This window comes from Callorhinchus milii, unplaced genomic scaffold (assembly GCF_018977255.1).
Source record: "Callorhinchus milii isolate IMCB2004 unplaced genomic scaffold, IMCB_Cmil_1.0 Scaffold16, whole genome shotgun sequence".
NCBI lineage: Eukaryota > Metazoa > Chordata > Chondrichthyes > Chimaeriformes > Callorhinchidae > Callorhinchus > Callorhinchus milii.
The window spans coordinates 6826456-6839236 of record NW_024704757.1 but is presented as its reverse complement, the minus strand read 5'-3'; the positions used below and the strand labels follow the sequence as shown (position 1 = coordinate 6839236).

At 51.6% G+C, this 12781-nt stretch overlaps 1 protein-coding gene across 2 annotated transcripts in view; it reads right to left on the bottom strand.

Annotated features, from left to right (window-relative positions):
* Positions 1 to 5155: 5155 nt before the first annotated feature.
* Positions 5156 to 12781, bottom strand: part of rbbp6 (retinoblastoma binding protein 6) — a 35773-nt gene continuing 28147 nt past the window's right edge. For both annotated transcript variants that reach the window (XM_007905775.2, XM_007905774.2), the window contains 5 exons: positions 12637 to 12694; positions 11811 to 12173; positions 10517 to 10618; positions 8088 to 10058; positions 5156 to 7077 (listed from right to left, as the gene is read on the bottom strand). In XM_007905775.2, coding sequence (XP_007903966.2) covers positions 5550 to 7077; positions 8088 to 10058; positions 10517 to 10618; positions 11811 to 12173; positions 12637 to 12694 — 4022 coding nt within the window. In that variant the 3' untranslated portion in view covers positions 5156 to 5549. The remainder of the gene's footprint in view (positions 7078 to 8087; positions 10059 to 10516; positions 10619 to 11810; positions 12174 to 12636; positions 12695 to 12781) is intronic.

The following is a 12781-nucleotide window of genomic DNA, read 5'->3' as shown; positions in this document are numbered from 1 at the left end:
CCCAACCGCTAATGGTGGAGCGGGATTTGCGGGGGACCTGAAGTAGCTGGTGTCTGCCCAGCAGAGAGCGCGGACAGGCTGACGTGGAGTTAGGAGGTCGGAAAGGTAGGACGGAGCAAGACCATGGAGGGCTTTGAAGATGAGAAGGTTTTGTGCTTGATTCTCTGAGGGATGGGGAGCCAGTGAATCCAGGCAAGAATGGTGGGTGATTGGTTTGCGGAGCCTGGTGCAGGAGAGGACACGAGCTGCAGAGTTCCGAATAATCTGCAGTTCGTGAAGGGAAAAGTTGGGAAGTCCAGTGAGCAGGGAGTTGGAGTAGTCAAACCGGGACGCGATGAAAGCGTGGATCAGGGTCTCGGCGGCCTGCCCGTGAGTAGGCACCTGGTTGTTAGTTGATTGGCGGATCACTTTTCCAGGGGTAATAATCTTTTCTTTTTTTAAAAAAATTCACAACTGTTTGTGGGGACGCTGCTGTGTGCAATTCACTGCCGTGTTTCACCCACAAAATACACAGTCACTACACTTTACTGCACATTTCTGTGAAGAGCTTTGAGACGTCTCAACAACGCGACAAGGCGCTGTAACAAATGCAAGGATTATTAGTATTACTATCATTATTGTACTGCTGCCGTTATCCCTGCTCTGTAAATTGAATATTAATTTCAGGAACAGTTAAGTTTTTTTTTCGCTCGGGTGGGGGGGAAAAAGGAAAAGAGCTGCCAAACGTGATAATATCCTAATAATAATGATGATAATAATATATAACAATCCTTGCATTTGATATTTTATGTATCTGCTCCAGGTTAATCGGGGCCTGCTCAAGATGTGCCGTCACGGCGATTAAATAGGCCTTTGTGTGCAGGCTGGACCCGCGGCCTGTGTGTCCGACCAGCGCCAGGGAGTGTCCGACTGCCCTGAGGGAGAGGAGCGGAGCGGAGGGCGTCAGCTGCTCTCAGAGACTGTGGTTACAGCAGGACAGAGGGAGCAGGGAAAGGTCCCAGGTTCGGGTGCTAATCCTTGCATGTGATATAGTGCCTTATCACGTCTCAATGCGCTTTACAGGGTGTGGTTGCCAGGGGAACGCCGGGGTTGCAGTCGCCATGGGAACAGCGAGCGCACAGTCTGACGGCAGGGTGTCAGGCTGCTCCGCACAGGCTCTGGATGCTAAACTCGTTTGCGGTGTGTGTGGCCGACTGTGGAGCCGGCGAGCAGCGCAGCGATCGATCATTAACAACAAGCTCAGCACCGGAGGGGGGAGTGGGGCGGGCGGGGGCAGGAGTGGGGCGGGGATTGGGGTGGGGAGGGTTCTCCTCGCTCTCTCACCGAGCAGGCAGACTCCACACGCACCCACAAACACCCCCCCCCCCCCGCACACACCCTCTCCCCCCACCACCCGCTGCAGCATATGCAAATCACCTGCAGTGGGTGAGTGAAAGGCATGAGACAAAGGCAGTAAAAACTGGGATGGATCAGGAGACAGGGCTGCAGCCCCCCCACCCTGTGAATGTTTGTTTGTGTGTGGGGTGGGGGCTGTGTGTGGGGGTGTGGGCTGTATGTGCGGGGGCTGTGGGGGTGGAGCTATGTGTGGGGGGGTGGGGCTGTGTGTATGCAGGGTTGTGGTGTGTGGTGGGGGGGGTCTATGTGTGTGTGGGGGTTGGATTGTGTGTATAAGGGGGGGGGTGTTGGACACACATATCTCCCCCACCCCTCTGGCTTGAGCACTCTGGAACTCTACCCTGGGGAGTGATTGGGGAGTGGAGGGTGGAGCTGTGAAGTGGGGGAGGGGCTGGGAAGTGGAGCTGGGGGGGGCTCAGGGGACTGATTGATGACTGAACACCGATTATTATTAAATATTATTCACAGATTCCATGTCTGTTTCCTGCTCCCTGTCGCTATTAAACACACTGAATGGATCCCCCCTCCCCCAGCCCCTCCCTCCACCACACAGAAAGTATAGTGACTGTATTTTTGTGGGCGAAACACAGCAGCCAATTGCGCACAAAACAACACATTCAATTTTTGCAGTGAATTAAATTAAATCAAAGAATTAAATTAAATCAAAAAATTAAATCAACAACAACAACAACAACTTGCATTTATATAGCTCCCTTCACACAGGGTAGGGTCCCGGAGCGCTTAAATCATTAAAGATCGGAAAAGTCGTCAGTCATTGACATTCTTTGTTCAGCGGTGAGATGGATTTCGGTTTCAAACACAAATGACTGAACATTAAATATAATTTTTTTAACAATGAATGTGTTGTGGGCCCGAAGCAGAAAGTCTCTCACACACAGGCTCCTCTGGTCCGTGCTGCCCTCCCAATTAACACCAAGTTGTTAGCACTAGTAGTTAGAAAGCAATTCATTTTCAATCATGGATAAATATTTTACACTAGAATAAATTGCCAATTACCGGGAACAAATTATGTTTATCATATTAAATAGCAGCTGATAGCAAATACATTAATCACCACAGGTCAGACCGGTAATTGGGGGGAGAGATAGATAGGATGTGAGATTTTGTGAACCAAAGTCTGGGAGCTATCCTGGGTGAGGGGCGCTACATAAATGCAAGTAGTTGTTACTAAACAACAAAAAAATTATATTTACTCAGTGCCTTTCACTTCAGGAGGACGTCCCGAGGCGCTGGACAGTCAGGCATTTGGACCTGAGCAAAGGGGGATGGGGGGGGAATCAGGAGGAGTCAGGGGCAGGGGTAGGAGAATAACTGAAGGTGCAGTTGAAGAGGAGGATCTTGAGACGTGCCTTGAAGGAGCCAAGGGAAGGCAGCGAGGGGAAGGGACTGTTGGATTACACTCAGAATCGTAGAGAGACAGATTCACCCCCAGTAATTAGCTGATCAGCTCTGATTTTCAGCTCATCACCACTGATCCCATGTCATTCATCGGCTATTACAACAAGCCCGAAATTTACCTTTTTTGTGAATATTAGCAGATTTTTGTAGAACCTCACAGTAAACTATTTTAGTCAAAATGAGGTATCATGTTAGCTCAGTTGGTAGGTTATGTGGGTTCAAGCTCCATGTTAGGATTTGACCACAGTGTGGAGCAATGCATTGTTGTGGAGACTTGAAATCAAGCTCCGTCTGCCTGTTCGAGTGGGTGTTTAAGATCTCGTGAAGCTATTTAAAAAGCGAAGGGAGTTTCTTCCAGTATTCTGGCTAACAAGCCTTCAGATTAATCACTCATTTCCCGCAAGGCTTTTTGCAAGACCCCTGTGGTAGGCAAAATAGCTGCTGTGGCATTTGGCTCCACCTGTCAACAATTACTGTAACTGATTATTGATGTGAGAAAGTGCTGGAAAAATTAAAAGTTCTCTCCCTTTAAAGGACAGTGTGCAGAGCTGCCTGTGAAAGGAATTCCCTGCAGTAATATAACAAGATTACATTTGTATAGCGCTTTTCACGTCGGAAGGACGTCACAAGGCACTGAATAATAATAATAATCCTTGCATTTGATACAGCACCATATCACATCTTCGAGACGTCTCACCAATTGACTAACAACTGGGTTCCTACTTACTGCTGGGTAAACAGAATTGTGGATGGCCTTGGTTTATACAGGACACACAGCCAGGTTCAGTGACTGAGCAGGGCTGGAGTCTGGGCTCCACGGCCCGAACACACCACACACCAGAGCTCTCTCTCTCCGCCTTTCTGAAATACATTCAATTAAAAATGTTCTAATCTAGCAAATTAAGTGTCAGCATGGAATTAATCCACTATAATGGATCATCTCATTAACACCACCTCCCAAGTCACTGTTTGTGGGGAACTGTCTTCTGAGATTCAGCTCCAATTCCGTGCCCACTATGGGGGCTTTAATGAGATACACATCTTCAGACATTTGCAGTGATCCCACCTCACTTCCCACCCTCCAGAGCTCACAGACAAGAGCATTGCATCGGCAGCCATTACCCGTTTACAAACAGCAGGTAACAAAGGTTGAAGAATTTGCCACGATTTCTGCAACCTAAACATTTTTTTTTAAAAAAGGCAAAATTTCTCCCGTTGAGAAAAGGTGGTAATTTCAGGCCTTGGTAGCAACCAATGTGTGTGTCTGTTTGGGGAGGGGTGGGGTGGGAGGACATATGACAACACTGCCGCCTAATGGCCCCCCTGAGAAGTACAGAGGGCAAGAAAATACACTTTTCCTTGTTCCAAGTTTTATGAAACAAATTCTACCTCCGCACACACCCATCACACCTCCCACTTCCCTTCCCTCCTGTCCAACCCAGGGAAGTGCTCACTAAACCCTGTCCCAGTGAAATGCTCCAATATGAGTGGTGCTGTTCAATGCAAAATAGTTTTTAATGAGTGTTTTTTTTATTGCCCAGCTGGGTGTCTGACACATGTGGAAACCCATCACCAAGCTTAAGAATCTCCAAACCAAACTGAGAATTCCAGGCATCCCACCTACACATGGAAATCCCAGAGATAGATTGTTGGAATAAAATGTGCTCCCTCTCACTCTCTGGAGAGATACTTCCTGCTTACTTAATTCCAGAAAGTATTTGGTGCAGGTTGGCAAGATCCAAGGCTTGGGGACCCAAGTGTGCATTGGGGTAACTGGTTGAGTTTAACCATCTAAAATCAGTTTGCCATTGATAATACTGTTTGGCAAGCTTTCCTGCTGTTTGTCCAGCAAGGCAAAGCTGTTAGAGCTTTGGCTTGCAAGGTTAATGGGAACTGAGAATTATTCTGGTGTAAAATTCCCTGCCCCCAGTGACTGGCCTGCTATTCCAAGGTCCTGACAATGAGCCAGGCTGGGCTGTGCTGTCATCAGCAGTGAATGTCCTGGAATACTGCAAACCCGCCTGGCTCAGGAACTGGACTGAGAGACCTCCCCCTCAAGGAGGACTGTCAAAACAGTGACATGGGAGGAACATGTTGCAGACGGAAAGAAGCTGCCAGCCCAAGATTTGCTGGTGAACTCTCAATTCTCACTGCTGTTTGTTAAATTTTTCCAGATCACAAGAAGTTTGTCTGAAGACACCCTTCAACCCATTTGACCTCATTCTCCCCGAATACCCACTAACCCACCCTCCTAGTACAGAATTCAGTAGTTTCTTACAAAACCCAACTGTGAGTCCCAAAGCCGTGGATGGTTTTGTGAAATAAGCGCGTGTGACCAGAGTGAATTCAATGAAAATTTATTCAGTCAAAAGATGACATACCGAGCCTTTACTGTATACTGCGAATTATCCAGCCAAAACATTTACATTAATTACACCGTCAGCTCTTATATGTGGCTATAAAAAAAAAGTGAAAAACTTTTTCACAGTAGTTCCCAGTGTCGTCTGATAGTTCACTTAAAAACCTTGCAGCGTATTCTGCCCAATCACGATGGGCAAACATAATTCTGTACAAATTTTTGCTAATTTATAAACCTTCAATGTTACAGAAAACAAAATCTCCAGTTGCCGTAGAGTCAGCGCAGACTAGCAATGTCTCAGTGAATATTTACAAAGCTTAGAACGAATCAATTCAGCTACAGGATCTGATCAGACGCCAATCAGACGGGAACAGGTCTAATCAGTTTCTGACGTTCGCACGATGACAGACGATCGCACTTTCTGGTCACTGTCCTTGTCTTTCTCTTTGTCCTTGTTCTTTTTAGACTTTTTCTTTTTGTGTTTGTGTCTCTGGGTTTTGTCGGCCTCTGTCTCGGCACCCGAGTGCTTCTTGTGTTTTTTGTGCTTCTTGTGCTTCTTGTGTTTCTTCTTCTCCTTCTTGCGCTTCTTCTTCTTGCTGTCCTGCGTGTCCTCCGAGCTGCCGCTGCTGCTGTGGTTCTCGCTGGGGCTCCCGCTGCCACTCCGGCTGCTATGGCTCTTGCTGACCTTGGCCTCCCTGGCCTCTCCGGTGGCCGTGGAGGAGTTCCTCAGGGCCTGCTCTGCCTCGCTCTCACTATCGCTCTCGCTGTAGTCTGGCTCAAAGGCGGCCTCGTCCGTCTCCCTGGCAAAGTCCAGCGAGTGCCGGGAATGGCGGGAGGAACGGCTGAGTGGCCCAGGGGCCTTGCTCCGTGTGTGCTCCTTGTCGCTCCTCACCACACTAGCCTCTGGCTCGGTTTTCTCAGGAGCAGACTCGGCCCTATTCACGGGTTTATTCCCACTGGATTCTTTTTCTTTTGTGCTCCGCGGTTCGGAGACGGCTTTCTCTCTCTCTCGGCCCAGAGGCTCGGGTTTGGTCTCCTCCCCGGCACTTTTGGGGTCCGATGCAGCCCGATGATCCCCCTGCGGGGTTTTCTTCTCCTTCCCGGGACTCTGATCACTCTTCCTGCAATCCCCGCTGCTCTTCACGCCATCCACATGCTGCTCTTTATCTTTCCCCTTCGGGCTGGGGAGAGGATCTTTGCTCTTGCTGGGGGAGTCCCGACGCTTGCTGCCCTCCCTGCGTTTGGAGGCTGGATGCTCCTTGTCCACAGTCTCCACCTTGCCGTCCCCGCTGGGAGCTGGCTCTTTGTTTGAAGAGCCTCGGTTACTCGGGTCGGATTTCTCAGCTGGCTTCTCTTTGGCCTGCGAGGAGGCAGCCTTGGTGCTGTTGGCTGGTTCGCAGCAGTCCCGTTCTGTGTTCACCACCTTGTCCTGCAGAGTTGAAGCTTTCCTCTTCTCAGACGTCTCCTTGTCTGAGGGGCCGTGCTCCTTCTCTTTGGGTTTGGCCGCTTTCTCTGTCGGAGGCGGACCCTTGGCCGGCGGCCTGACCTGGTGACTTTCCTCCCCGCTCGCGTCTTTGCTGACTTTCGGTGGTTTCTCTGCGAGGCCAACCTCTCTCTCGGCCGGTTTCCCTGGGTTCACAGCCTTGGCCCCCGCGCCAGGTACCAAGGCTTTGCCAGAGCCCGAAGCGGCTGCTGCAGCCGCTGCTGCCATCTTCCCTTCATCTTCATCGGTCTCGTAGTCTTCCTTCTCCCACTTGGAGCGAGGCACCTGCACGATCACTATCTCATCTTCCGCTGGGGGTCTGGTGTCACTGTTATACTCCTCCATGGTCTTAATCACGGTCTTTTTTGTGTCCACCTTCTCCTCGCCCTTCCTCACCGGGCTGCCACCCGCAGAGCTGGTGCTGGGGCAGACAAACAAAGTGTTAGATAGATATTCCTCACAGCTGCATCCGCTGGCTTCCACCTTCACTGTGTGTGTGCATCCCTTTAAATACCACGTTTAGAAACTGCAGCCAAGTCACTGAGATTTGTATAGCGCCTTGGGACATCCTCCTAATGTGAAAGGCGCTTAACAAATGTAATTTGTTGTTGACATAGGTTTCTATTGGTACTTCTCGTGTCTTTATTTTGAAGTCATGAGACATTCCAATGGGGGTGGGGGGTGGGGGAACTTGGCACTAGGGATCCCACTAAGGAATAATAACAAAAGTGGCTGGGAACATTCGGCAGGTCAGGCAGCATATATGGAAAGAGAAAAGTGAGATAGCAGGTCTGACGAAAGGTCATCGACCTGAAACATTAACTCACTTTTCTCTCTCCATAGATGCTGCCTGACCTGCTGAGTGTTCCCAGCGACTTCTGTTTGTATTTCAGAATTCCAGCATCTGCAGCGTTTTGCCTTTTGCTTATCCCACTTGGGTATGTGTTGTGTTGAGACTCGCACCACAGGCAGTGGGTGAGCAGCAGCAACTTACCCTCACAGTGAGCCCCACTGGTGGTTCACCCAAGTAGAAGGGCAGGAGGGATAGACAGTACTGAGGACGGGAAGCGAGACTGAGAGTGGGGGCAAGGGAGTGAGAGGCTCGAGTGAGAATAGGTTATGGAGGAGGAAGAGACAGACAATGTGAAGAGAAAAAAAAGTTGTGAACAGCATATATAAAGAGTTACATAATGAAAGTTAGACGGATGAACAAGGCGTGGAGATTGACCAGGAGATCGATCGCAAGGAAGCCCGTCCTTCATTTCGGATGCTTTTAAAATAAATCGTGGGAGATGGAATCAGTGCAAGAAACCTAAAGGCTTCAAAACAGATTCAGCAGCTGGTGCTGGGCCATTCAGTGTCACATCCCACCAATTATCTTACACCTTGTCAGACCCAATTCACCCCACCCCACCCACTACACACACTGACCTGGTGTAGTCCACCAGTGTGGAGCCGGAGCCATCACTGGTGGGGATTTTTCTCCGGGTTTTGCTTTTCACCCTCTCGGGTTTGGCTTTGGCTCCATTCACCTCGGTGACCTCGGGGATCTCCTCCATGGCTGCCGGGTACTCCGTGCCCACGATCTTCTTGCCGGTTTCCCGGTTTATCCTGATTTTCCTGGCTGGATTGCCGGCAGCAGCGCTCTTCTCCTTGTCGGTCACCACCACTGGCGTCTCTGGGGCTTTGTCGGGAAGTGGCTCTCCTTTCCCTTTGGCCGTGGCTTTCCCGGGCTCTGGCACCGGCTCCACTTTGGAGGATTTTGTGGGCGGCGTTCCCAGCTCCTTCTCGCTGGCCTTCTCCTCAGGTTTCCTCTTGCGTTTGTCGGATTTGGCTTCGCTTTTGCTCGGCTTCTCGTCCACTTTGACCGGCTTTTTGACCTTCTCCTCCCCCCTGGTGCCCGCCTTGTCCTCCCGCTTGCTGTCCTCCCGCTTGCTGTCCTCCCGCTTGCTGTCCTCCCGCTTGCTGTCCTCCCGCTTGCTGTCCTCCCGCTTGCTGTCCTCCCGCTTGCTGTCCTCCCGCTTGCTGTCCTCCCGCTTGCTGTCCTCCCGCTTGCTGTCCTCCCGCTTGCTGTCCTCCCGCTTGCTGTCCTCCCGCTGGTAATCTTTCCTTGGTTTCTCCTCTTTAACCACCTTGGTCTCCTGGTAGTCTCTCCCCATTTTCTGCTGCACCTTTCTTGGGAGAAAGTACTTCTCGCTCTTGGCCAACAAATGTAGCTTCGGGCCCTCTGACTTCTGAGGAACCTCATCCTTCACCCTCTTGGCGCTGGTCTCGCTGTGAGGGGATTTCTCTCGCTCCTTCTCTCGCTCTTTCTCTGCCGTCTTTTCCTGGGATGTCTTGGCCGCCTTTCCCGAGGATTCCTTCTTCGGCACGCTGCTGCTCTCAGCTTTCCTTTTCACCTTCTCCCCTTTCCCCTTGGCTTTCTCCTTCCTCTCCTTCTCCGAGGAGCTCTTGTAAGGAACCGAGTCGCCCTCCATGGGCTCATCTCTCACAGGCGTGGCATCGTCTCTGCTGGGAGGCAGGAGCAGCGAGGAGGAGGAGCCTTTGCCTTCGTCGCCCGCAGCCTCAGTGACTTTCTTCCCATCACGGGAAGCCTCGGGATTGGAACGGGGCTCCGAGTCCTCCTTCTTCTTCTTCCTGTGTTTCTTGTGTTTCGTCCCCTTGGACTCTGCGCTGGCGCTCGTCACCTCCTTCTCCTTGGATTCTCGGAGCTCCTTCACACCGTGACTCTCTCTGTAGGAGTATTTCTCAGGGTAGTTGCTGGCGGTCCCCGCAGTTCGTCCCCTGGGGGCCACCGGCTCGGTCACGTACTCCTCCCTGCGGCCTCGCCCGTGCGGGGAGTTATCCCGCCTGGTCCCGGGGGTGCCAAAGCGTTCCGGAGAAAAGTGCTCTTTGTTGGTGGGAGACCTGGGCCTTGGCTGATTGCCGCTATTGCAGCCCTTGTAATACTCATACCAGGCTCTGTAGCGCCTCTCCCACTCCCTGTACCTCTCCCTCTCGAACGGGTCTCTGGTATCGCGAGGTCGGTCGTAGAACTCTCGTAGGGAGTCGTAGGGAGGCGGCTCCCGGTAATGATCGTAATACTCCCGGTCGTTCTCGGCCTGCGCAGCTCCGCGCTTGTAAGGAGAATGGGGCTTGTAGTTGGGAGAGCGAGAGCGGGAGCGGTAGGCTCTGTAGGACGGGGACCTGGAGCGAGATCTGTGAAAGCCACGAGACCGGGACCTGGAGCGATAGCTGCGACCTTTCCCACTCCCTCTGCGATAGGAAGGAGACCTGGAGTAGGAGCGGCTCGGCGAGCGACTGACTGAGCGGGAGTACGAGCGTGAGGAGTGAGACCGGGACTTGGAATAGGAGTATGAGCTTCCGCTGAAAGAGGAGCCACTGTATGAACGTGATCGAGACCTAAAGAAGGGCAAAAGCAGGTGCTTAATATCCTGACACACCACAAGCAGTGAACAATCCACACTTAGCAACCGGTCCCTCCTCCACATGGGTCACAGTTTGAGGTTCGGCCATTGCAGGCCCCTGCCCTGTGCTCTCGTTACATTCCCAACGGCTTAAGGAGAACGTACACAACCAGTCAAGCTTCATTAACTGTTACAAGTGGTCAAGTCCTCTTATTTGCAGGTTCAGGGGAACTTGCTTCACAGTGGGAGGATCGTGCAGACACACACAGCTCCAGGCAAGGTTCTGTATCGACAGCTGCCACACGTACAACACTGAGGACCTGAAGCTATGGCCCAATGTACAGCAGACAGTGAGGTGCCGGTTGCTGCTGAGCTGTTGTGTGATGAGACAGAGAAAGAGACCACCACCCACTCTCTCCCAGTGTCTGTGCAGGATTGTACTGCGGGAATTACCTGGAATAGGAACGCCGGCGCTCCTTCTGGATCTTCCTGTACTCCATCAGCTCCTTGGCAAAGTCATTAGTGAACTCGTCCAACTTGGATTTCTTCTTCTCTCTGAAAGCGGATGACATCAAGGTAACACAGTGCAGAGCCATTAAACACTCCACACCCCTCCACCCCACGCTCCAACACCCGCCCACACCCTGTAGCCCCCCCCACCTGGGTGTCGCCAACACCCCCACCCGGGCATCACTCCCTCCCCGCCCTTATCCGGGCACCACTCCCCACACCCCCCCCACATCTGGGCACCCCCCTACGGGCGCTGCCCCCCCTACTCCCACACACCGTAGACTCACTCAGTCACAAGACTAGTTGGACTGTACGGTTCTCTCTCTAGATGAACAATGAGATTGAACAATTTGCATCTGTCTCAACAGCGCCCCTCACACAGGGCAGCGTCCCAGACACTTGAGCAGACGTAAGACAAACTGGAGAGTTTACACTTGTTGGCTTTGCTGGGCACAGAAGTGAGATCTCGTGGGCACGGAATGATTATCACGTTGTGGTGCTCAGTACCTGCCCCTAGGGGGCCTCACAGAGCTGTGGCTACATAAGCCACCGGTCCAGTTACAGCTTTCACTGACGAGGAAACACTAAGTGAACATGTTCCAGATGACAATTAAATCCTTTCAATTTGCTGCCGGCATTCCCTCACTGTGGGAAGAGGAAACTGTCACTGGAGCTAATACAGACCCCTCATCTACATCTCTCCACCCTCAGGAAAGGGGACATTTTACATAAGGTTAGTCAGCAAGGGCCACCCTTGCTGAGAACGTGAGTGTAGGCCTAGGTACTAGTGTGGACAGAGCACAGGTAGAGCGCCTGACAACAACTTGCATTTGTATAGCGCTTCTCACGAAGGGGAGTGTCCCAGAGTGCTTGATAATGGAACACATTCCACCAGCTGCTCAGGATATTGGATATTTGTTGTTTTCCCTCAATGGACCCAGACTGCGTTACAGAGGAAGAAGAATCCCTCAGAATCCACATCGATCCAAACCACTCTGCCCAACGGTGGCTGAAATCAAATGTCATGTAGGGGAATGTCCTCACGCCTGTCCTCGTGCTGAGCACCTATGCAAGGACTGAACTGATGGTTGGGCTTTAAAATAATTCTCTACAGCAAGTACTATGTAAAGTATACAACTCAACAAAGAGTCCCCAACTTCCGATCGCGCCTGAAGATCCTTCCTCTTTGACCGTGCCTATATACGTTAAATAGATTGACCACAATGGGTGCACTTACTCTTCTTTCAGCCGTCGCTGCTCGCGGTAGAACTCTTCCCTGGACAGAGGTGGTGCTTGGGTCACTGTGCCAATCACGTTGGCAGGAGCTGCTGGGGTGGTAGGAGGTACCCAGGGGGCAGTGATGGTGGCAGGAGCAGGAGGGAATCCTGGTGGAGGGACACTGAATCCCGAAGGTGGTGGCTGGCCAGGGGGAAACTGTGGAGGAAACTGAGGGGGTGGGACTCCAGGAGGGAGAGGAACAGGGTGAGGTGGTGGGGGATACAGGGTGGGAGGTGGCACATAGACTGGTGGGGGATTGGCGAGGCCTTGAGCCCGGTTCCTTAAGCAGCGGTCACCTGGGGGATGTCCTCGGTTTGATGCCCTGTTGCAACACAAATAAAATGGTTGATAATCAACAGGCTTCAAGGTAAAAGGATAAAAAGAGACAATAGACAGAAACTTAACCCACTGTCTAAGGAAGAGGCTCTCAGACTCATTAACACAAACTGAAAAGCACTTTACTCTGTGCGGTCGCTGACCTAGTAATGCTAGATGGACAGCCTGAAAGCTTTACTCTGACCCTAACCCTGACCTGCGAGTGTGGATGGACAGCATAGAGGGAGCTTTACTGTGTCTAACCCTGACCTGGGAATGTGGACGGACAGTGTAGAGGGAGCTTCACTCTAACCTGCGCTGTTGCAGACCTGGGAGGAAAACAGTGGGAGGGAAACATGTATTCCCCTCAAACCAGAATTGGAGATCAAGGAGTTTCAACAGCATGGTAAAAGCGAGTGAGAGCTGAAACTCGGGAACTGTGAGCGCATGTGAGCAGGGATCATACTTACACTTCCCACCCAGGTCGGCCTCCCGCAGGCCGGATGCCTCCAGGCCGCATTGGCTGACCTAAACAGAAAATGATGAGGTTATTGATTTCAGCCCTTCTGTAAAACCTCACATGGGCGGCATTGGGAAGCGAGCTGTAAATGTGGC